A 26,083-nucleotide genomic window follows, 5' to 3' on the forward strand; every position below is an offset into this window, starting at 1 on the left:
TGCAAGGTATCTCATTTACTCAAAGTTCAACTTTTGACATTACCAGAACAGTACAAATCCCAGTTCACAGAGCCCACAACATTGTTCCTGCGTATAGTCTAGGAGACTTCTAAAATGCAGAGCCTGTGACCCATCAACACATTACCTAACCGACCATGACACCCTGAACAAATCTTGTAAGCTGCACCCCTCAACAAGTTAGAATGGCTGTGCCTAAAATGCACATCTCTAAGCAAATTTTGCATTTCTACTTCCAGTAAAACCACTCACCTGGGTGGCCATTTTGCCATAATCAATCCATCGCAGCGTTGCAAAGTTTGTAGATTCTGCGCAGTTGAAGCCATGGTTAAATCCTGCATGATAGCCATAAGGAAAGGTGATCATAAACTCACCCGCTTCCTGAGTAACCTGATGGAACAAAAACAGACTGGTTAACCAACTTAGAAACCACTGCTATCCAGGGTCAACCTCGGACATCAGCAGCGTATGGTCAAAAGCTTTTAATAGTGAAAAACCACCAGTGACGCATATCTAGCCAGGGCCCATTATGGTTGTGCTGTCTGTGCACCCAATTCTGCAGGACCGGTTTTCAATGAAGCAGCAGAGGTAAGACCTATCGTGTATGAGGAGGGGCAACCAATAAGAGCTGCAAGACTGTCCAGGATACCCTTCTGCAGCTACGAAGTTCAGATCTGATGTCTCTCCAGTACTGCATCAGACACAATAGGAGCGTGCCAATCACCAGGCCTATACGCGGGGGCTAGGGAAGGCCAGCAAGCTACCACCAGTGCGTAAAATAACGGGCTGATGAGACAGACCGTAACAACTGAATTTTTAAGCAGAACTTCAACAAACAGACGAACCGTATCTTCACCTGTGGACCAGTCAGACCTCGGCCAAAGCAGCCCTAGGCAAACACGAACTGCTGCCGGATCACTGCTGGAGTACTAGTGCGAAAGCAACCTGCAGGGTGATGGCTGCATAGTGGGCCTACCAGCTTGTCCTTTCATGATGCAAAGTATGGCTTGGGGCACAGGGCTAATTTGTAACCAATAATGGGGCACTGCCGAATTTCATGAACCCTGGTACAGTTGGACACTAGCTAAGGAATGTTCACAGCACTGTTGAGGCTTCACAGACATGAAACTCCACCCCAAGCCTACAGTGAACAGACTCCAAACATTATACTCTACAAGCTTCTCAAGATGGGAACTATTGAAATAGGTGGGCATAGCTGCAGCCAAGAAATGTACTGCACAGCAATCAAAAGTAACTTAACCCCTTCGGTGCTCATGACGGAACGGTTCCGTCATGAGCCACGGTTGAGCTGTGCTCATGACGGAACCGTTCCGTCATGACCACGCCCGCGCAAGATTCCGTCAGCACAGCGGCGGAATTTGCGCAGCATGGAAGGGGTTAATTGTATGTCTTGTTTATTTATTTATATACCCTGTATTAATCTATTATTTAACTTTCTAAGCAGTCATGGACCCCCCGCCCCCGAGTAGGTGTCACAGACCCCCAGGGTCCCTGGACCACAGTTTAAGAAACACTGTTCTAGACATTAGAGCTTCAGACGTTTTAGGACAAGGGCTACATTTATCCTTCCAGTGGGCTGTATTAGCTGAAAATCCATTATAGAGAGGTTGGTCGACAAAGAGTCAGTCTGATGTCCTAGTAAAAGTGCGTCATTCACTTAATCCTTGGACTCTCAAGGACTACTCTATTTTGGTTCTTGATCCACCCGAAGGGCGTCAGTGGTTTCTTAGGAGTTGCATTTCAGTCGGAGAAAGATAAAATAGTACATTTACATTTTTCCGGGTCGATTCAGGGTCATTAGTCCGATCAGAATAAGGTTCAGTAGCACTTTGTGGGTATAGTGGTTTTGAAAGCTCTCAAACTCTGAATTTTGGTTTGGTGTTTAATGAAGAGTTTGGAACAATACCAACCAGAATATGAAGTCATTTTTCAAAGTAGCAACTGATGTACATTCGTGTGTGCAGGGCTGGAGGAGTCTTGAAACCATCCCCACTGCTTGGAACCTAGGGGAGGCTGCCCTTGATGAATGGCTTCTCTGCCAGAGGAATGGGTTGAATGATGAAAAAGCTCAATATTTTGTGTATCTGGCTGAAGCGCACCAGAGGAGCTACATTCGGTCCTTGTGATGATACTCTCCAAGCACAAGTAGATGTACAATGTGTGGAGCGTGAGACTGAATAACACGAGAAACAGCTGCTGCAGAGTGGGACCGAGACCCACTGTCGGGAGTGGGTTCGGGTCGGTGCCAAACAGGTTTTAAAAAAGTGCAAGGGCTGACGGTTTTCTGGGCTGGGACGCTCCAAGACCGACTATTCTTGTCCACCTCATGCCTCTTTATTCGACCCCTCTCTAAGCTGCTAGACTATTTTTGCAGCTTTGTATTTCTTCTCTTTCTCCTGTCACTGTTTCCTGTATTTTTTTTCTCCATTCTCTACCTTTCTTTCTGTCGTTCTGGGTTGGTCGCATCACTGGCCTAGGATAAAGTGCAAAACGAGAGAACTAAGGTGCACTAGCAGGGCCAAGCTGGCTCAAAGTAATACATGTCACCAGAAGTACTTGATATCACACTAGCCAACAGCACATTGGCAGGAAAAGGACACTGGGAGCAGTTAAGGCTATGCCAGCAAGACTTCACTTTGGCACAAGATGGAAAACTAAGTGAGGTGCTTTGAGATCGAGCATCAGAACAAAGTGCTGATCCAATCCGTTTTTATGCACACCTCCCCCTTTCCTCAGCTTCAACACCTCACCTCCCAAACATGATACTCTCCCAGTAACCAAGAGGCACTGCAAGTTGGCAGCTCAAGATAAAAGAATTCTCATGCAAGAAATGAGACATGCTGATGTTTTCATTTCGCGCTAGGTATCCGCGTCCCCCGTTGACAACACTTGTCAACATTATCGTCTGCAGGAGATGGGAAGGCGCCTGGGATGATGGATGGGCCATGTAGGGAAGTAATAACTACCAAAGGAGAAACTGCAGGAGCTGCCACTCGGCTCCCCTAGGCCGCTGATCCCTCCCATGACTACCCCCCTCGTCGCAAGCAGGCACACCTGCTCCAGGCCCAGATCAACTGTAGGCTCCAGAAGCAGCCATTTTAATTATGAAAAGTCCCTGCCACTGATCCGAGCGCTCCTCTGGCGCTTCAGGAGTACACAGCCAAAGTGAGATCTTAATACGCTGCCGCATACCGAAGGCGCATTGCCATCTGCTGTCAGAGGAGCAGCTGCTTCAACGCTCCTAATAACCGGGATACTGGAGGTACAATTAAAAAAACACCTCAGACCTAAGGGGCAGCTAAACTACATTTCTGAACTCCTAACACGGCCATTTAAGAATTAGAGTAAAGCTGAACAGACTCGCCAAGTGTGGGCCCTGCCGAGATTAAAATCGATGGAGAAAAGGTATCTGGACCATACAGGAAAAACAACGCATTCTCTGCTTATGCAGAAGCATCCGACAGGAAGCCCACCTCAGAGTCCGTGAAATTCATCAGCAGAGGATCGTTAATCCTCGGCAAATGTCATTAATGGGAGTACGTTCACACCCCACCCCCCCAGTAGTTTTCTAACTTGCATTTGCAGGTAGACTCCCCTTGAGTCATTCTGTCAAACTTCAGCATAATGCAGTGTATTTAGTAGCATCTTTATAAAATTGGGAGGGGGGGGGTGGTCGGGAGTAGAAAGGACACCACCGAACAGTTAGGCACCTGGTTAAGGAATATGCTACTTACCAGTATGCATCTGTTCTTGACATGTAGAGCTGCAGATCTACACACGCCCACCCGCCTCCCCGGCAACCTTTATCTGTTCCAGTTTATCTTATTTAGATAGCACACACATGGGCATCTTCACTGTTACTACTACGCTCCATCCGAGCCCGATGGCGGAAAAAACAATCTGAGGATGGAGCCGAAGCCCATGCGCAATACGATCCAAAGGAGGAGTCACCGATCTCGTGACTTCCAAAGACTTTCCAAGAGGAAAAACAAACTGCAAACATCCGTGCCAAACACCAGATGGCGATCTATGCACAAGTGTGTAATCTGCAGCTCATATGCCTCGAACACCAAGGTTTCTAATAGTAAGGGATGCTCATCTGCTTCCTCTTGTTAAGCCACCAGACGACCCTAAAACATCTAACTTTACCACCCAGATCAACGCAATGTAGGTCATCTATGCGCCACAAACTTTCTGCCTCCATACACTGATCCACGGTCATACACTTTTCCGAGGATGGACAGTGTGCATTTCCTATTTGAGAGCGGTCTCCAGTTTGGCCAACATTATACCTAGGGAACAGAGGGCCAACTTTCTACTGATACGGTTCGGATACCCCCAAAAATATATTGAGGTGTAAACACCCCAACTTCCAGTATTGCCAGATTGTGCCCCGATCCTCCGAGGCTCAACGCGCTTCAGAGGGCAGATCAGAGGAGGAGTAGGTTGTACAAAACAGACCAGCAGCTGATAATCAGTGCTTGAAATGCAGAAGGGAAAGGGGCACCTCCGCACACAAGCTGCAGTATCACACAGGCATTCTGGACAGACTTGAACAGCCCCTTCCCTGGGGATGCACTAAAGCCACCTCCCACACTATGTCTTTCAGTGATCCCATCCATCACTCACTCGTGAGGCTCCCCAGACAGTCAGGGGTGTTAGTCACAAATGTCTTGCAAGTGGCGCCATTTTATGGCTCCCCTTTCCAGGCCTCTTCTTTTTAAAGGGGTGAACTTAGAGAGGTTCATTCATTCAAGTGCACTTGAGGCCAGAGCATGTTGAAGCTTGTGTCTACACTCCTGCGTTTGTGACATCTCCATGCAAGGTTTTAGGAAATGTGGGTATGAAAAGGACAGTTCTTAGCAATGCTTACTCCCTTCTTAAACATTACTCAGCAAAGCATCTCAATCACCCGTCCGTCAAAATATGAGGCACGATGTCAGATAATGTTGGTTACTCCAGTCAAATACAAATTACCTGCATACTATAAAAGTACTTTTATGTTCTTCCCTTGTCCTTCTTATTTCCCAATCCTCCTCTACCCCACATGCTATTATCCTTTCAAACCCCCTACAAGTATAAGCAGAGGATTAATTCCAGATCGACTGATTAGGAGATGGATAAAAACAAAATACAAGACAATAGAAATATAAGGGTGAACGTCCGAACTGTGTGCACAACCTTGCAAAGGGGGTACATACCCTGTCAAAGGGGATGCTGTATTTCTTCAGGATGGATGGGGAAATTAGTGTCATCTTGTGCCGAAGAAAAGCATCGCAGCCCTGAGAGCTTCCTGGAAAGAAGCCTAGTAAAAGGAAAGAAGGGGCAATGCCAATGAATGTGTAGCAAAGCAGTGGAACTAAAATATCTACTATTACGCAAACTCCATCTTCATCAAAATCAACACCACTATTACACACTCATGCTAAATCCTATCACTATCAGAGGAAGGGCACCAGTAATTAAAAGACCACCAGCTCAGCAACACAACCTCTCCCACCTTTATCCCCAACCACTGCATACACCACAACGTGTACCAATAAATACTGAACGAAACCATGTGCTTCTTGACACAAAATCATTAATCCAGCATCATTTTACCTCCAAAAGTTCAGGACCATTTTGCAAGGAGGTCAGAATACTCTTTCATGTAAGCCCCAAGAAGTGCTCTGAAAACCTTTAAGAGTTATTCAGTGTTTTGTTCTTGTGTGCCACGCCCAGCTTCCCTCTGCTTAATTTAATTCCAAAGGCAATGCAGAGCACACCAAACATTCTGCAGGTCAATAAAAATGAATCTCACCACAAAAGGATAGCAGCGGTTCTCTCATAGGGGATCTCCATTGATCGTCATAGGCGTTTGAATCGTTTCGCCCACGTGGGGAATCCCAGAACACTTCATCATAGAGTATCTTCTCAAGTGTAGACGTTTGCCTTTCTTCAGTAAGGCCAACAAAACCACTTCAGAGAAAACAAGATGTGCAGCCTAGAAAACAGGCTACATTGGAGAAATACTTCAGAATTTACTTAGAAAGGGGTTGAAATACCCCTGAATATGTATCATTTTGAAGTGAAATTTCCAGAAAACAGCTTAAATCTTTTACAAACCCTTTTTTTGTTAATTAAATAGCTGAAGGATAGCAGAACAGTGTAGCCACATAGGTTGCCATTATGTGAGTTTTACAAAAGTGTATCCTGTGGAGGAGAGACCGTCATCGATCCATCGGAAAGGTCACTCTCTAATGAAAGCCTCTTATCCCACAGTAAGGTCAGTGTCATCCCTTCTCGGCTTCATGGCCTTATGCATCTGCCTCATCCCTAAAGCAGGCCTCCACATGCATTCTCTGCAGGAATGTCTTGAGGACCAGTGGGACCAGGTAACTGGGAAGACATGATAATTTTTCCTCCTCATGTGAAACTATCTCTGACCTGGTGGTGCTCTTCAACCAATCTCCTTCACGGAATGCCTTTCAACCAACAGGCTCCCTTTCAAATCACAGTCACGGATGCAGCGCTGCTGGGGTGGGGAGCCCACATGGATCATCGCCAAATTCACGGTACATGGTTTCCGAAGGAGATGACATACCACATCAATCTCCTCAGACTCTGGGCAGTAGACCTTGCGCTGAAAGCATTTCACCTATCAGACACAATCCCTGCATGTTCAAAAGGACAACACTACCACCATGTATTACCTCAACAAGCAAGGGGGGGGGGGGGGGGGGGGGGGGGAAGGTGCACGGTCCAGACCCTTATAACCCGACGCCCAAGCCATTTGGCATTGGCTAGTAGCAAGGAACCTGCGGATCACAGCAACTCCCCTCCCAGATGAGCACAATGTGCAGGCAGAGGCCCTCAGCAGGGATCTGCAAGAAAATCACGAATGGGTACTTCACAGCAACGTCATGCAAGACATCTTCCAGCTACGGGGCTCTGAGCACATGGACTGGTTCACCACCCCAGTAAACACAAAATGCCAAGACTTCGCCTCAAGGTACTTCCAACCAGAGACTCTGGGGAATGCCCTATAAATTGATTGGTCAGGCAAATTTCTTTCCACCTTTCCACCAATCTCTCTGATTCTGGCAGTCCTCCTCAAGCTATCTCAGTCACGAGCCAGAATCATCCCAATAGCCCCGGAGCAGATTCACACACCTCCTTCACCGGTCACATCGTCCACATCAAGCTGCCAAACCACCCAGACCTGCTAACGAAGTTCGGAGGCCAGATGGTTCCTCTCTCCTCTTTGAATGTGGCAGCATGGCTTCTGAGCTAGTGCAGTACTGCAACCTGAATTTGCCACAAGACTGAATGTACGTCCTCAAGGAGGCTAAACGGCTGTCAACCCGTTCAGCATATATCTTCAAGTGGAAGAATTTTTGCATCCGGTGTTCCTCCAAGAACGTAGATCCTACTACCTGCCAGAAGAGGCCATTCTTTCCCATCTTCTGTATTTGGCAAAATCTGGGGTGCAATTCTCCTACATACGAGTCCACTTGGCAGCTCTAACTGCCTACAGGAAAAGTCCTTCACAAACTTGTTTTTTGAGAATTCCAGTGATTAAGGACTTTCTTGAAGGGCTAGAGAATGTTCTCCCTATTGGTGGTCCTTACAAGTGCAGACACTTTACAACTCACATAATGGCAGCCTATGTGGCTACACAATCCTTCAGCTTTTTCCTTTACAAAAAAGTGTTTGTGAAAGATTTATACTGCTATGTGAAATTTTTCTCTTCAAAATTATACATATTCAGAGTTATTGTAACCCTTTTGTAAGTAAAATTGGAAGAATTACTCCAATGTAGCCTGTTTTCTAGGCTGCAAATTGTTTTCTCTCAAGTGCTTTTGCAGGCCTTCCTGAAACAAGGAGAGCATCTACACTTCATTGTAGAGTATCATCTTAAGTGCTCCGGGATTCCCCACGAGGGCGCAACTATTCAAACGCTTATGACTTCAATGGTGATTACCCTACGAGAGAACTTGAGTTGTAGGTAAGAAACTAATCCATCCAGACATTCGACTAGCCCATTCCCTACGCACAAGCACAGCCCCTTCCTTCAAAAACAACACACTTTAAATCCAGGCATACTACAAAACTGCACAGCGCTCTCTGCCTCTAAACACTTAAAGGCAACATTCTCCCCGCACCCTCTCAATACTTTTATACAGAACCAGTCCAACTATAAGCGATGGACAGTTCAAGAAAAGGTTTGCTTTCCACACCAAATGTTAAGACAAGAGGAACTTCAAACTCCTCCTGCTCGCCAACACACCAGCTTGGCCTAGAAGTCAACAGGATGCAAAAGCAAACAAGAAATACAACTGAACAGAAACAAATCCCTGCTAGCACAAGGTCTGCAAAAGTGTGTATGTGAACGCACACAGAATGCCTCTGTATTCAACATAAAAACAATTACTTTGTGTGCCTCAAAACGACATTTGAAAAATAAACATGTGAAGGCTAAGAAAGAAGCTGCAGTGGGGCTGTGAATAGCGATGCAGCAGCTAAATTACAGAATCTGAAACTAGAACACCTGGATTCGTAACCAAGCTTCTTCACTTATCCAAACTCTGGCAGGTTTATGACACCACTCTTCAATTCCTTATTAAGAAAAATTCAGAGCAACCAATGGAATAGATACGTCACTAAACAAAAAACGTCGAAGCTATACATGCCAATGCCTTGACTTAGTAAGCTCCCCCGCTTTCAAATAATCTCCCCAAATTCTCATTACAACACAGAACATGCGTAGCAACCCACAACACTGATAGATCAGAAATTTCTTCTTGATCCAGGTAGATGTTGAAACTGTGACCTGGTTCCCACATTGGGGTGACAGCGCATACTGCTATAGAACACCAACAGACACGCCTCTATGCCTGCAAGATGATATGAGAACGAATACCCCAGTCGGGAAGAACAGTTAACAGAAATCTCACCTTTTGCAAGACGTTCCAGACGCTTTCCATGCTCCGGGGGAATAGTGTACCTGGTGGGGGAAGAATATTAAAAGGGGGGTATTCAAAGTTACTTATCAGCACTTTCAGAACATAATTCAATTTTATAGAATACAAAACTCTATTCGAGGAGGTAGGAGGCTGTACAATGATTGAAAACTCACACGGATGGTATCCAGGCATAAAACAGCAGAGTGCCCCTGCTTCCCAGGCTCCAAAACACCATGTATAAGCAATCTCTTGTGTCCTACTTACTCACAGCTAAGGCACACTGCTACGCCATATCACAAGGAGCTGTGGATTTTCTTTAGCTAGCTGCAAAGCACGAACGTGCATCAGAGTTTCTCTGTTGTTGGGACGATTGCTTCCCTGGCACACCTGAGTGAGAGGAGCAGAGCGCCGTAGTTCGCGACCGGAGCCGGGTTGAGTGGACCAAGTTAGCAGGAAGGGAAGGCTCTCCCGCTCCCCTTCTCTACATCAGGGGCAGGAGATGGTTACCAGCGTGAGCGTGCACACCTGTGAGCAGCAAGAGGAGGCGATCGCAGCAGGTTGCGAGTTGAGCCGGAGCCGTGTTGAGCGGATCAAATTTGCGGGGAGTGAATGTAATTTTCCCACTCTCTTTCTCTCCCCCGTTCCCCGCTCCCCTTCTCCTCTAACAGCATTCCCTCGGGCAGAACGGGTGGAGCAATTTCGGAAACACCACCACCGAAGCCGCAATATACCGCACTATACTGTACCAAGCAGTAGCGGTACCTGAACGTATTTGCCGGTTCAAAGGCATAAAACGGCTGCCTGAGAGCGGAGGCGGCTTTGAGACGAGTGCGGCCGCTGGTAGTTGGCGGTCGCTAAACGCGTGACCCAGGTCCAGATCTGGGTGCAGCTTGCAGTCCCGACGTGGTCTTCCCACGTCAACTTTTTACTTTCCTCACTCCCTGCCTGGCAGACTACTGTGGCAGCAGTGGTAGTGAGCCTGGAATGTGTGCGGAAATAAACAGCAAAGACTGTGAAGGACAGAAGACGGAGGATGTGAAAGGAAAGGTAGGAAAAGAGCGTAATATTTTTCGCTGTTGCAGAATCTGAAAAAAAAAAATACAAATTACAAGCATTGGCATAGCCAATAGGTCTCCCCTTTGGCACCTTATAAGTATTTAGTTATGCAGCACAATATCCTTGGTGCAATAACATCAACTGTTGCATGGCTAAAAACGTATAAGGTCCCAAAGGCGAGACCTATTGGCTATGCCAATGCTCGTTTTTAGAGGCCTGGCATGCAGTTTTAAATGTAGGCTGGTAAGAAAGGTGCCAACCCGATGGGCTAGGTCTAGAGAGAAATAAGATAGGAAGAGAGGTGAGTAATAATGAGATAGCACAAATAGAAAGGTGAAGCACAGAATGACAGGTCAGGTAAACAAAGTAGCGAGGCAGAGAGGCAGGTAGAGCCAGTGGGATGAAAAATAGAAAGATATGAGAAGTAGAGAGTAAAGAGGTGCAGATGAGGTAGAGAAATGAGGCTAATACAGAGGAAGGACGAGGGAAAAGTAGAAAATGGTGAAATAGGGAGAGAGACAGAGGTAAGACAAGTATTAAACGAGCGAGACATTGGACGCAGAGAGAGAGTGAACAGAAACAGTGAAGGAGATAGGAAGAGATAAAAGCAAAGGGAGCGATAGATGGAGTGGAAGAGGTAGAGAGAGCATTGTAGAGAAAAACAAAATTATGGGAAAGGTGAGGGGAAGAGGACATCAATAAAAAGAGACAGAAGGCCAATAGGTGAGGTAAATTGAGAGGCTAGATAGTGTATGAGAGGTGGGGAAGAGAGTTGTGGGGCAGAGAGAACTGAAAGGCATGCGAGAGGTAGAGAAAGGTAAGGTATAGATGTCAAAAATGATAGAAAGGGTAAGATAAAGAGATGAAATTAAGAGGGAGGTGAAGTAAATGGAAGAGAAATGAAGGGGGATGAGATGCAAACAGAGGGGAGGGAGAGAGGGATGAGGTCATGAGCGGTAAGTGCTGTGGGGCACTGAGGTTTATTGAAAGAGATGTGACGTACAGAGAGAGTTTAAAGGTAGAGCAATAGTGTGATAGGTACGTAGCCATCTATAAATAGACCAGTAAAAAGGAAGTGTTTAGGTAAAGGAATGAGACATGGGACAGAAAGGTGCGACAGAGAAAGAAATGTATTGGGTGGTATAGAGAAGTGACAGCTAGTCCCAGAGTGTGGTATGTAGAGAAGTAAGTTAGAGAGAAGGGCAGGGATTTAGTCTCTGGTCAGGTAAGGAGAGTTAACTTACAACAAGAGAGGAAGAGGGAGAGATGAAGGAGGGAAATGTGAGTAGAGGTGGGAGGTAGAGAGGCACAACAAACAAGAGCTAAGAGTAAATTAATGGGAGTCAGACAAAGTAGAGAGGTAAAGAAAAGTTAGCAAGACAGGAAAATGGATTATAGAGCAAGATGTGGGTGATGTAGAGGAAGAGGTGGATAGAGGTTGAGAATTGTGGGATAGGTAGAGAAAGGACGAGTCAGAAGGGGTATGGGGAAGATGGTAACACACAGAGAGAGAACAAGAAAGAGCGAGAGATAGTCTTCTGTTTTGATCACTTTAACAGGGTGGGCCTTAAAAGATGGGGGCCTTTGGCAATTGGCCAAGAAGCCCGCCCATGCCTTAAAACAGGCTCAAAGGTCATTACTTCTAAAGGGGAATTTTACAGCACAAATATATTTTGGGAAAAAAGCCATATGTTTTTATTTCCTTTAAGTTTTCCCAACATTGAATACAATCAAGTCACTGGCTTATATGACATTTCACATAGGAGAAAGATATACCTACATAGTGACTAGACACTTCCCACCCTCCACTCACGGATTTCAAAATACGTCGGTAACAATATACAGAGAATAAATGTATGCATAGCTGACAACCCGTCTCCTCCATCTGTCCCAAATACATCTTACGACTCAGAATCCTTTAAGATTTATGCATCTGCCTATTCCTACTATCAAAGGGCCAATTGACCTGGGACAAGCCAAGGCTAGTGATCCCTCCTTTAAATGTATAAGTAGAGATTTCCACAGTGTGTCAGATTTACTATCCCGACACCTCAAGTCCCATGACAGTCTTTCCATAGGAAACAGCTTCCGTAGAGCAAGCGTGAGAGGAAAAGGGGAAGTGCGAGCAAAGAGAGCTAGAAAGAAAAAGAGACTGAAAAGTAGGCAGAGAAAAGAAAGTGAAAGACAGAGGCGGAGAGAACGACAGATAAGAGGAAAGAGACTGAGAGAAAGACAGGAAGATATACACAGACGAAAAATAAAGAAGGAAAGTGAAAGAACGAGAGTGAGAGGAGTGAAACGAAAGCTCAGAGACAAGCGCGCCTCGCGCTGAAAGTTAAAAAAAAAAGAAAAATAAAAAAAGGCACGCAAGCTACAGCGGGAGAGAGAGGCGGAGGGGTGCACCTGCGAGTGGTGCACGCGCAGGGGTGAGCTCTTTTCAAAGCACATACTCGTGCTTGTGACACGCCGCTGCGCACTCCCGCAAGCTGTATGCTGCCACAAGCATGAGTATGTGCTTTGAAACGACAGCTAAAGGTCTCCTATGCAGCGCATGCGCGCTGCGTAGGCGAGACCTAAAAACATAGCAGTGGGCAAAAGCTGCTAAAAACTGAGGCCCACCGGCACAGCCTCCTACCACTCCAAGCCCCTTACCCGCCCAATCTAGGGTCTAACAGCGAGGCGGAGGCAGCAGGACAGCAGGGGTGCCCCAACGTTAATCCACTTTCAAATACCATGAAAAACCAGGCACTTTACGAGAAAAACAATCAAAACAAAACAGCGGACATGCCAAAGCTACGCCAAGTGTCCCATTATCTTGCACCTCTGCAGTGAAGTCCAGCCTAAAACAAGAAAGAGAAATCCACGAGGCATAAGGAGACGCTGGTTTCAGCACCTGCACCAGAACCAGCTCCCTTTAAATTTTGGGGAAAAAATTTAACGCAGAAAGGTTATTTTCTAAAGGATCCAATGTCTGCTAATTATGCTTCTCCAGACAAGACTTCTGGTTTGCCAAGCCCCATCATCCCCAAACAAAAAGAAAATCAGGAGAAGCAAGTCCCCAGATACAAGGACCTCTAAAATCGCAAGCACAACTATTTCAATCCAATGAAACACCCTGCACCCTCGAAAACCCAGCCAAGAGACAAGTGTGCGAGCAGCTGATTGAAAAGAGGAACCCATTTAAAAAAAAAAACCAGAAATAACAGCACAGGTACATATGGCCGAGGTTCCGTCAGATTTAATAAAGGCTGGGGCAAGTAGCAAGAAACATGACAATAAAGGAGCACTTGGAAAAAAATCGGCACCCAATAAACAATACAAACAGACAAATGGACCAGTTCTTTTTCTGTATCAAATGATGCAGATCTCATATAAGCATTAGAGACAAACACACAAATCCAAGAGGAGGGGGGGGGTGGGGGGGTTGCCTTCACACCAATGAAATCAACTTAGTATGGATCAGCTGGAGGGGAAAAACAGAAATGTTCAATCCCCAGAAGGTAGGAACTTAGTCTCCTCCCATCAAAATCTCTTCAGTTAGAGGGGATCATGGTGCAATCAATCCCCACAGCAGAATGGAGCAAAACGTTGCCAAGTACACTACAGCCAGCCATAGAAGTATTATATTTTCAATCTGACAAACTAGAGGTTCAGGTCTATCTAATGAACCCAATAGCGGTACATATCACTAGAATAAATACAACGTTGGACTTAATAACAGCTCAAATTACAAAAGAAAATAAAAAAGGTGTACAAGGCAGTGGACATTTATCAGACCTCAACTGTGGATGCGGACAGATAAACTAGCATCCCTTCCGGAAATACTCACTGAAATTGTACGTGTCGTCCAACCATCTGAAAAGACGGAACTTATCCACATAAAATTACAAACAAAAAAAACAGTACCAAGGTACAACGGGACCAGCAAAGAAGATATGCAGCTCTTTGCAAGATGGTAGCTCAAACAAGAAGGAAGTCTCAGATATAAAAGGTTCAAGCAAAAATCAAAACGCTCACCTATTAATGTCCATAAACAGTTTACCAAATGGAGTACAAACTAAAAGACAACGAAAACGAGCCCGGAAGGCTAGGCATAATGTTCGCAAACAAGCCACCCAGGGAAGACGACATATTTGCCCAATATTCACACAACAGCATATTTCCAACACCAAAAACCATAGTAACATACCAAAATCGAACACATGCAGTCCAGGGTTAAATATGCAAGACCCTACATACAGTCCGTTTAAAAACATCCTCTCAAAGTGAAGCAGTCTTAAATGATCAAGAAAATAGCAACGTAGTGAGACAACAAAATGTAAGACATTTAACAATAGAAACCAATGCAAAGTTTGAAACTACAAAATTCATGTCTGAACCAAAAAATAAACGCAAAACAAGTGGGAGAAAATAGTAATTTAGGGGAATTACAAACCACATTCCCAATACAAGAAACAAAGAGCACGTAGCCTCAAGTTTTCATATAAGAACAAATGACGATCGGACAACAAATCAGGACAAAGTGGTGGCAATAACAGTAAAAACGTTCGGAAACTCCACAATATTGAAACAGGGGAAAAGTAATCCAATAAAAATCACCTTTGACAAACAGGGTCGTCAATTACCCAGTGAAATACAAATAACGCAATAACATTCATGGATAGGAACCAGACAAAAAGCAGAAAGCCCAGAAAGGGAACTAACCACAGTGGGCAAACCGAATACTTTCATACAAGAAAGGGCCTCATGAAAACATAGGCCAAAAAGGTAACCGGGATCATGAAATCTTATAGAAGCAAACAAGCATAAATCAAATCAAAAACTGACAAAGCGACTTAGCAGAGCCCTCAGCAAAACTGATCTTCGCGCCAGAATACTCAACTAAGGGGAGGCAGGATACCCTAAATAGGGGAAATACAATGAGGCTGTTTACAGAGATTCTGGAATTAAGGAATATTACATCAGCAGACTCATCTAGCAGTAGAATTCCAGCAAATGGAAAATAGACCAGAATCAGAGGCAACCCTCACAACATGGACTTCAAATGGAATGGCGGATAATATTTATTCCACAAGATCGGTCTTCGAAGCCTGGGGTATATCCTTAACGTATCCTAAAACCCCAAAATACCCGCACCCACTATTACAAAAAACAGAGGCTCTACTTACAACAGAAAAAGACATAAGAGCAAAATCGTTCCTGAGGGGTGCCAAAATTACTACACCAAAAGTACAGCAAAACCTGGTTTACAGTTGGAAAGAACCTAGTCCAACCACCCCGACCAAAACAGCAGATCGAAGAGAAACAAGACTGTTCATGGGTTCCCCAGTTCTTGAGCCAACAATGACCCTGATGGAAGCAAAGGTTCTCAAAGGGAACGGTCTATAGAGGCTCATCCCTGCTCCTATAAGGAAGATGGAATCCGTACCCATGGTTTTAGAGAAATGGGCCAAGACCAGGAGACCTTATCCTTCTTACAAAGATAAGATATAACTTTACTACAGGTAACATGGAACCTGACAGCAAAATCCATCACTGGCCACGAAGAACACGCATGCAGGGGGGGGGGGCAGTCAATACATGTCACAGTTAAATTGGACTTGAAATCGGAAGAGCGAGACACAGGAGAAAATTGGCTGCAAGTCTTGAAATTGGAGTGTAAAAGCTACATACATACAAATCTGTTGCTGATCATAAACGTATACATCCACCCCTATAAAAAGCGGAAGGAAAGACTCTTGTCTGATCAATTCGATAAAGGTACTGCAATTCATTCACCAAAATTGTGAGATAAGCTCAGGTGATTTTAATACCAATTTAATAAGGAGCAATCAAAATAAGAGAAAATGTCAAAACGAGCCTGAGGCTAAGGAACTACTACAAGATCTGGGAACCCTGGGTTTAACCAATCTGAAAGGAAACACTAAGGGAGATTGACCGCTGGCATAACATTTTTGTGCGGTAAAAAAAAGTAAAAATACAACAACAAAAAAAGACCACAGATTATACCTTTGTTAGTAAGGAACTTTTTCACACAGTCGATTTATTTCACATCAACCCCCGCCCGGAAAGCGAATATCTTCCGCAAGAATTAGCACTACAAGTCAAATTGTTTCAGAAAAGAAACACAACAGTCCTAACCAAAATGCCAGAAACAAATAATCTAAGGAAATTAAATTGACTCGGAACAAACATTAAACAAATCATGGATGTCGTTCAGGAACACACAAAAAATACTGGGCCGCAGAGGGAGCAAAGATTAGAACAAAACTGGGAAAATCTAGGAAAGATCTTATTACATAAATTTCTAGCAAACCCAGCACACCAAAGGGCTGATGGAACAAGGGATGAACCATGGTATAATATACAGCTGCGCAAGCAAAAAAGAAATATAGCAAGGGAGGTGAAAATTAAGGCCATAGCAGCAAGAATGGTAACCACGGATAACAGTAAAATCATAGAAATGAGGAAGAAATACAAGGATAAATGTAGGGAGGCAAAAAGGGTGCACATGGAAAACCTCTGGGAGAAACTACTCTGGGCCAGCAAACTGCCAAATAGCAGTAAATTTTGGGGAATAATAAACAACTTAAAGGCAATAAGACTGCATCAAAATGCATGTATAAGCGAAGAAACATGGACACAACATATCCATAAATTGTTTAATAATACCCAAAATGAGAAAAATACGAAGATGAAAATTAACCTGGAAGCACAATCAGAGGACCGGTATAATGCAAAAACCTTTTGTTCCCCCCATCAGGGAAGTGGGCAATGGGAATGAATATGCTACTTACCAGTATGCATCTGTTCTTGGCATGTAGGGCTGCTGACATTCATATCTGTGCATAGATCGCCGCCTAGTGTTGGGTCCGGATGTTTGCACGTTGTTGTCCTGGAAGAGTCTTCGAAGTATCCTGAGATAGGTGACTCCTCCCCTGGACCACAGTGCGCATGGGCATCCTCTCCATCCTCAGATTGTTTTTCGCCATTGTGGCAGTGATGGAGTAGATACAGAAAGTGATGACCATGCTATACAGTAATTCTGAGAGCTGCAGCTGCTACAGGCGCCGGGGAGGAGGGTGGGCGATATGAATGTCAGCAGCCCTACATGCCAAGAACAGATGCATACTGGTAAGTAGCATATTCAGTTCGAGGCATGTGGGCTGCTGAATTCATATCTGTGCATAGAATACATAGCAGTACCTCCCATTAGCGGCGGCTACCAGTGCCAGCTGCAGCGGTCTGAAAAAGAGTTTTGAGAACAGCCTGTCCTACAGCTGCCTGCTGTTTTGAGTGTACATCTACACAATAGTGTTTGGTAAATGTATGTATAGTGGACCATGTGGCTGCTCTACATATATCATGTAAAGGAATGTTTCCCAGGAAAGCCATGGAGGCCCCTAACTTACGTGTTGAGTGGGCTCGTGGGGGAATCGTTAATGTGCGTTTAGCCTTTTGATAGCAAATTTGAATACATTTAACGATCCATCTGGCTATACCTGCTTTGGAGATGGCGTTGCCTTTGTGTTGTGGAGAAAAGGCAACGAAAAGTTGTTTTGTCTTTCGAAAGCCTTTAGTTCTGTCTATATAGTACATGAGGGCTCTTTTGACATCTATTGTATGGAGCATTCTTTCAGCGACATTTTGTGGATTCTGAAAGAAAACAGGCAGTTCAATAGTTTGATTTATGTGGAACTGCGATATTACTTTAGGCATGAATTTGGGGTTGGTACGTAGTACGACCCTGTTTGCGAGAACCTGTATGAATGGCTCTTGAATGGTTAGTGCCTGGAGTTCACTAACTCTTCTCAACGAAGTGATTGCCACTAGGAAGGCTACTTTCCAGGTGAGGAATTGAATCTCACATGAGTGGAGAGGTTCGAAGGGTGGACCCATCAGTCGGGTGAGGACCAAGTTGAGGTTCCACACTGGTGCTGGTGGGTGTCTTGGGGGAATTACTCGTTTAAGTCCCTCCAAGAAGGCTTTGATGGCAGGCACTCTGAATAAAGAGAGGTGCTGCCTGTTTTGGAGATAGGCTGCTATTGCGGTTAAATGGATACGTATTGAGGTGTATGCCAGATTGCATCGGTATAGGTGTAAGAGGTAACAGATTATGTTTTGAATGGATGCGTCTAGCGGGTTAATGTCATTGTTATTGCAATAAATGACAAACCTCTTCCATTTGGCTGCATAGCAAGCTCTGGTAGTGGGTCTCCTAGCTTCCTTAATGATCTCCATACAGTCAGGTGGCAGGTTTAGGTAGCCAAACTCTAAGACTTCAGGAGCCAGATTGCCAGGTTCAGCTGTTGCGGATCTGGGTGCTGAATTTCTCCATGGTTCTGCGTCAAATGCGCGGGTTTGATCCGCAGCCTTTGATGCGGCACCACGGAAAGTTCCAGAAAGGTGGTGTACCATGGTTGGCGTGCCCATGTTGGAGCAACCAGGATGAGTGTCAGTGAGTGCTGTCGCAGTTTGCGTGCCACCAGCGGTATCAGCGGCGCTGGGGGAAAAGCGTACGCAAATCTGCCGGACCAGTTCATCCATATCGCATTGCCCTGCGACTGTGGATGTGGGAACCTGGCGGCAAAGCTTTGGCATTTTGCGTTTTCGCTTGTGGCGAATAGGTCAATCTCTGGATGACCCCACTGTTGGAAGTGCGGTTGGAGTACTGATGGGTGTAGCTCCCACTCGTGCATCTGGTGGCTGTGTCTGCTGAGCAGATCCGCCATCTGGTTGTCCTTGCCGGGGAGGTGTTCCGCTATGAGGAATATGTTCCTCTGAATGGCCCACTTCCACATGCTCTGAGCCAGATGAGACAACTGTGGAGAGTGCGTTCCTCCCTGCTTCTGTATGTAGTACATGGCAGTCATGTTGTCCGTCCGGATCAACACGACTTTGTTGCACAAGTGTACCTTGAAGGCTTTCATTGCCAGGAAGATTGCCATCAGTTCGAGAAGGTTGATGTGCATCTTCTTTTGTTGTATTGTCCATAGTCCCTGCACTGTGTAATTGAGTACATGAGCTCCCCATCCCTGGAGAGACGCATCCGCCGTCAGTGTTATTTGTGGAACAGGCTCGTGGAACGGTCGGCCCTTGCAAAGGTTTTGTGGATTCCACCAATGCAGAGAGTTGTATGCCCAACCGCTCACCAACATTCCTGTTTCCAGCCACCTATCTCCCGAAGCGCCTCCGGGAGCAACATCCTTTTTACGAGACTTTGCTGCTGTTTTAAATTCTCTGCCACTGCACTCGCACTCTTCGCGCTCTCGCCTCAGCGCTCTTGGATCCCCCCCTTGCTGCCCTGCCCCTGCACGCGCCCCAGACCGCCGCTGCTGACCGCCCCCTCCTCACCTGGTCCTCGGTGCGGGACGGGCTGGTCTTCCATCTTGGCCGGGTCCGGGCGCCGCGTCGCTGTTGTTTGGCTCCTCCCACCCTGCCACACCCACCGACCTTTTCCCCCTCATGTGTCCCTATAACATGGCCACCTATCCTCGGCAGCGCAGCGGACGAGCGCAGCGGGCGCGGCGAAGGCGCGCCGAAGTTGCGCCTAAGTTAAGCCCGTCTGCGCCCGTCTGCGACGGGCCGGGACTAGGGACTCTACACTCTGCCCCGGCTGTGACGTATTCGTCTGCCCAGCTCACAGCACTTTCGTCCTCTCTTCCCCCGCCTCTCCCTCTCCTGCAGCTCCTTGACTCACATGGTATCCTCTCCTCTCCCCCTTCTTTTCCGGCACCTATCACTCCTCGTTCTACTTCCCGCCCGTTCACCCCTCACTCTGCTCCCACCACTGCCTCCGTTCATCTTCTCAATACCCGCTCTGCGGTCAGGCATCAGACGGCCCTCTTTAACCTCTTGACCTCCGACTCCCCTGATATCCTTTGTCTGACCGAAACATGGTTTTCTTCCGACTCTCTCCCTGACCTCTTGGCCATCCTCCCCGACTCTCACTATGCCCTTCGAGCTGATCGCCCGGCAGGCAAAGCCGGTGGAGGGGTGGCGATGCTCATCCGTTCCTCTTTTAAATTCCAAATCCTCACTTATCCTCCAATACCTAACGTGGATTACTTGGTGGCCCGCTCACTCAATCTTTCGGTGCCTCTCACAATTGTTCTCGTGTATCGCCCCCCTCAATCTATGCCTTCCTTTGTTTCTTCCCTCCAGGACCTCTTGGCCACTTTGGTGGTCAATAACTCCTCAGTCCTCTTGCTTGGCGACTTCAACTTTTGGCCAGGCGATACTAGGGAAGACTCTTCTTCTAAAGATTTTTCTGCTACCCTTCACTGCCTCAATTTCACTCCCTATGTCACAGCTCCCACTCATGTTCAGGGCCACACCTTAGACCAAATCTGGTCCACCTGTGCTAATATTTCCTCTCCTTATTTACCCCTGTCTCTGGTCGGACCACTTTAATATTTTGTTTTCCATTTTTCTGGGCATGGCTGTTAAGCCCTCTTTTCCTAAAAACCTGTTAGCCCGTAACTGGAATTCGATTGATTTCGACGCTCTCACGCTCACTTTAGCTTCTTCTGCTCCGGCTCTTAACGACCTTTCTCTCGATTCTCAAGCTGAGACCGTCCGCACTTGGCTCGCTTCTTCTTGCGACCTAGTTGCTCCGCTCAGAAAGGTCAAAACGGTTCGTCCCCACGACGCTCATAAATGGTTTTCTCCAGAGTTGAAAGTGCTCAAACTGGATCTTAGACGGTCGGAACGCCTCTGGAGACGTAACTACAGCCCTTCTCGGCGCGCCAAATACAAATTACTCCTCACGCAATACAAAAAAGCCATCACTGCAGCCAAAACCTCTTATTTCACTGGGAGAGTGGCTTTGCCTGGTCTCTCCCCCCCCCCCTCCTCCCTCTTCCTTTATTTCCTTTCCTCCTATTTCTGCTGATCTATTCTCTAAACTCCTGGCCAAAGTCAAGTCAGGCTCCCCCGCCGATTGCGCGCCAGCCCGTATTCTTAAAATTCTATTCACTAACTGCTCTGCCCCTCCTCTTGCTCTTCTCAATTCTTCTTTGGCCTCGGGCTCTGTCCCCTCCTCTTTCAAATCCGCCATTATCCTTCCCATCTTAAAAAAAAAACTGGTCTAGATCCCTCTCTTCTTTCCAACTTTCGTCCCATTTCCCTTCTTCCTTATCTTGGCAAAATTCTTGAAGCACACGTCACCTCTTGCCTCTCTTCTTATGTCGAGCAGAATGGCTTGTTGGCATCTCACCAGGCAGGCTTCCGTCCGGGCCATTCCACGGAGGTGGTGGTCCTAGCGGTCCTGGATGAGCTCAAGGGGAAAGCCGATCTCAATCTTCCCCAAGCTCTGGTCCTCCTCGATTTGTCCGCTGCATTTGACACGGTCGACCACTCCATCCTTCTCGACCGTGTCAGATCAGCTGGTATTCGGGGTGTGGCCCTCTCCTTGATTGCGTCCTTTCTTCAGGATAGGTCCCAGGCAGTCCACCTTTCTGGTTTTTCGGCCCCTTCCCGTCCGGTTACCTGTGGTGTTCCTCAGGGTTCCTCTCTTTCCCCTCTTCTTTTTAATCTTTATATCCAACCCCTCATTACTTCCCTCCTCGAGCTGGGGGTCTCTGTATATAACTATGCCGACGACCTTCAGCTCTTTGACTTATCCTCTTCTCCCGATTCCCTTCCCAAATTCTGTTCCACCCTAGTTTTTCATCTGAGTGGATGAGCGCCAACCATCTGAAACTCAATCCTGACAAGACGGAACTTGTCCTCACGGGTGGTCCCTCTAACCCTTGGTCCCCTGCTCATTGGCCCCTTTCTTTTGTCCCCCCCCTTCACCTGTTTCCTCTGTCCGCACTCTTGGCATTAAAGTCAGCCATGACCTTTCGATGCACAGCCAGATTAGCTCCGTGGTATCTTCCTGTTTTCTGTCCCTTCGTCTCATCCGGAAGATCTCTCGGTTCTTTTCCACCGATGCCCTCAAAACCATAGTCTTGGCTCTTGTCATCTCCCGCATCGATTACGGAAATGGCCTGTACGTCGGCATCCCTGCTTTTCAATCTCGCCGACTTCAGGCCATTCAAAATCAAGCTGCCCGCCTTATTCTCTCCCTCCCTAAATCTTCTCACATCACTCCTGCACTCAAATCCCTTCACTGGCTCCCCGTCCACTCTCGTTCAATTTTTAAGTTGGCCTGTTTAGCCTTTCTGGCTCATTCTCGGTCCGCTGCTCTCTTCATCACTTCCCTTATCTCTTCTTATGCCCCCCCGTCGCACTCTTCGTTCTTCTTCGATGTCTCTCCTGTTCATCCCCCGTTTCCGCAAATCCAGAACCGGGGGCACTCGCTTCTGGCCCCTCAGCTCTGGAACAGTCTTCCCCTATCCATCCGCTCTATCCCTATCTATTCCCATTTTCACAAAGCTTTAAAAACCTTCCTTTTTTCTCAGGCTTTTTCTCCCTTAACTCTTCGGTTTGATTTATGTGAGTCTTGATCAGGTTTTAGCGCCAGGAAGCCGCTTGGTCGCAGTGCGCTTTACTAAATACCCATTTCATTTCATTTCACTAGGTCTTTTAATTGCCCGTGAGCCTGATTCCATTGACGTGCCAAGCACTCCTGAAGCGGGCGCATATGTAGTCTCGCGTGCGGGACTATGAAAATGCAGGAGGCCATCATGCCTATCAACTGCATGAACACTCGCGCAGGAAGGGAGTGTTGGGGTTTGAACTTTGAGATCAGCATTTGCATGCCGTTGATCCTCACTAAATTTGGCTGAGCTGTGGCTGCCAGAGTGTCTATGGTCGCACCTAGGTACTGTTGTACGTGTGCGGGTTGGAGATGTGATTTTGGGTAATTTAGTGAGAATCCCAGACTGTGAAGAAGGTGAATGGTGCGGGACATGTGGCTGGCACATTGCTGGGCTGACTTTGCTTGAACAAGCCAGTCGTCCAGGTAAGGGTAGACGTGAATGTGTTGCCTCCGTAGATGTGCAGCCACTGTAGCACTTTGTGAAAACTCTGGGTGCTGTTGTCACGCCGAAGGGAAGGACTTTGAATTGGTAGTGCTGCCCCTGAATAGTGAACCTGAGATATTTTCTGTGTGACGGGTGTATGGGTAGTTGGAAATACGCATCTTTGAGGTCTAGCGTGGCTAGGAAGTCTCCCTGTCTGAGCAGCGGGAGAACCTGCTGTAGGGTGAGCATGTGGAAATGCTCTGAGAGAATGTAGTGGTTGAGGGGTCTCAGGTCTAGTATAGGTCTGAGTGACCCGTCCTTTTTTGGTATTAAGAAGTACAGAGAGTACACCCCTGTCCCCTGCTGGTGGACGGGCACGACCTCTATTGCGCCTTTTTGCAGCAAACTTAGCACTTCCTGCTGTAATAATGCTAAGTGCTCTGAGGACATAGGACGGTGCTTTGGCGGTATTGTGGGTGGAGTGGAGGTGAATTCGAGGCAGTAAGCGTGTTGGATAACATCTTTGACCCACCGGTCCGTGGTGATGGTATTCCACGTGGACAGGAACCGCTGGAGTCTTCCCCCGACAGGTGTTATGTGGTCGGGGGGAAGGGAGAGGGCGTCACTGTTTGTTTTTGGGGGGAGGACCTGGTATTGCCGTAACCGCGTCCTCTGCCCTTCGTGCTGGAGCCACGATATCCACCTCGGGTGTTTTTATCGTAGGTACTTTGTGTGCCCCCTTTATTGTAGGTTTGCTGTGACCCCGGTCCTCTACCCGCTCCTCTATTTCCGGGGCGACGAAAGGAGCCACTACGAAATGTCTGCGTTTGCAGAGCCCCCATTGACTTTGCAGTGTCTGTGTCTTTTTTTTTATCTTTTCTAGGGTGGTGTCAACCTCTGGTCCGAATAAGTAGTCAGGGTTGACAGACTGATTGAGGATGTTATTTTGAACCTCAGGTTTGAACCCGGAGATTCGTAACCAGGCGTGTCGTCGTAGCATGACGCTGGTGTTTATTGCTCTCGCAGCTGTGTCGGCGGCATCCAGTGCACACTTAATGGATGCGTTTGTGAGAAGTTGTCCCTCCCTGATGAGGAGCTCCGCTGCCTCTTTGTACTCGTCTGGTAGATGTTGGAGTAGGGACTCCAACGTGTCCTAGTGTGAGCGATCGTAGCGAGCTAGGAGCGCCTGTGTATTGGCAATGCGCCATATGTTTGCCGCCTGGGCAGCAATCCTTTTGCCGAAGGTCTCTAGCACCTTGGACTCTTTGTCCGGGGGAGGAGCATCACCAGTTGTCTGCGAGTGTGCCCGTTTGCGAGCATTAGCAACTACGATGGAGTCCAGAGGTAACTGGCCTCTAATGTACGTAGGGTCCCCAGGTGCGGGCTTGTATTTTTTCTCGATCCTGGGGTTTATTACCCGTGCCCTGGTGGTTTCTTTGAAAATGTCCTTTGCTGGCTTGAGGACACCTTTCAACATGGGCAGAGTCTTTACAGTCCTCTCTGAGGATGCGAAAGTGTCCACCAAGAAATCGTCCTCGATTGTGTCTGAGTGGAGTTGCACACCATGATTGGCTGCGGCACGTTCAATGAGGGCGTTGAATGCAGCAGTGTCCTCTGTGGGAGACGTTTTTGCGCCATAAAGCTGCGTGTCCTGTGTATCCATAGCGGCACCCGGGTCTACAGGGTCATCCCAAGCTTGATCAGGGTCCTGCTGGCCTTCAGGGTCCATATCCCTGGGGTAGGTGGTGTCGTCACCCATATAGTCCTCTATTGCGTCCGTGTCGGAGTGCGTCGGAGAGAAGGACTGTGGATCTGGATAAGAGGTGTGGAGGCGTTCATAAAGAACTGGTTCCGATTCCGCCGGCAGTTTTTGCTTTAGCGGGATCCTGTAAGAGTCCAAAGCCTTCTCGGAAGTGATCTTCTGCTTTCGGAGCATGAGCCTGCCGGTGTCGGCGTCGATGAAGTGGGACGGGGATGTCCCAGTAGGAGAGTGTTCAGTAGATGGGGACCTTGTCTGGGTGACACGTGTCCTGATCTCGAATAGTTTTGGCGCCGTGGATGGCGGCAAACCAAAGGTAATGTTGGTCGGTGCCGAAGGTGCCTTTTGAGCCTTTTTCGGTTCGGAGCCCGACGTGGCCTGAAGGGCTGCCTTTTGTCTGATACGTTGCAAGGACGCTGCAACTTGTCGCACCGAGAACTCCGACGGTTGTTTGGCGCCGAGTGGTTCTGTAGAGGTAGGAGTGGACGTCTTTGGAGCCACAGCGTCATCGAGTCGAGGAGAGGTAGGAGCTGTCGACGGCGTCGATGATTGAACCGTAGTCGCTGCCTTCGAGGTGGATTCCGATGGAGCGGCCATTTTAACCTTGGTGGTCGGTGCAGATTGTTTCGGTGCCGGGGTCCGAGGCGCTTTGGCGGTACCGATGGCCTTTCTCTTGGTATCGGCGCCGACGTCGGCTGCAGCGAGTTCGGCACCGAAGTCCCTTTTGGTGCGGTCGGAGCCGACAGTTTTGGCTGGCGTCGAAGGTGTGGTGGTCCTCGAGCCGACCAGTGTCAGTTTCACTTTTGGTTTCTGTTGAACCGGTGCGACGATTGGTTTCGGTTTCGTGGAAGGGAAACCAGTCTTTTTGGGTAACAATGGCTCTCGCTGGATGTCCGAGGCCGGGCCAGAGGGCGGGGCCGAAGAACTGCGGGATTGATCTTGGGTAAGGCCCGAAGGCGATCCCTCGACCGGAGCCGTAGACTGACGCACTGTGATAGCCTCCGTTTGGACGAGTAGGCCCTGCTCGTCACCAGAGCTACCTTCTTCGGCCCCTAAGGCCTCATCGTAGTCTCCTACCTCATCGTCGGCTTCTTCCCTGTGAAAAAGCTCTTCATCTACGTCTTCCGATCTGGAACCGTGTTCGGAAGCGGGGCTGGAGGGTATGTTTTCCACGCTTTCAACATCTTCGTCCTCGGTGCTGAAGATGTTGGTCGGGGCCGGTGCCGCTTGCTGCGCTTCTAGTCTCGCGGCTCGTCGATTCCGGAGTCTTCTTGGATCTGAACCGGGCACAGGCCATACATTTCGATTCGTCGTGATCCGGCGAGAGGCATTTGTTGCACACCGGGTGGACTTCGATATGTGGATATTTCGCG

General features: G+C 47.4%; 1 protein-coding gene across 2 annotated transcripts in view; it reads right to left on the minus strand.

The window, feature by feature from the left end:
- KDM4B (lysine demethylase 4B) overlaps positions 1 to 26,083 on the minus strand; it is a 350,269-nt gene that overhangs the window by 231,019 nt on the left and 93,167 nt on the right. For both annotated transcript variants that reach the window (XM_085637671.1, XM_085637670.1), the window contains exons 6-8: positions 8,976 to 9,025; positions 5,241 to 5,344; positions 271 to 408 (exon numbers count right to left, since the gene is read on the minus strand). In XM_085637671.1, coding sequence (XP_085493797.1) covers positions 271 to 408; positions 5,241 to 5,344; positions 8,976 to 9,025 — 292 coding nt within the window. The remainder of the gene's footprint in view (positions 1 to 270; positions 409 to 5,240; positions 5,345 to 8,975; positions 9,026 to 26,083) is intronic.

The sequence above is a fragment of the Triturus cristatus genome, chromosome 12, assembly GCF_964204655.1.
Source record: "Triturus cristatus chromosome 12, aTriCri1.1, whole genome shotgun sequence".
Lineage (NCBI taxonomy): Eukaryota > Metazoa > Chordata > Amphibia > Caudata > Salamandridae > Triturus > Triturus cristatus.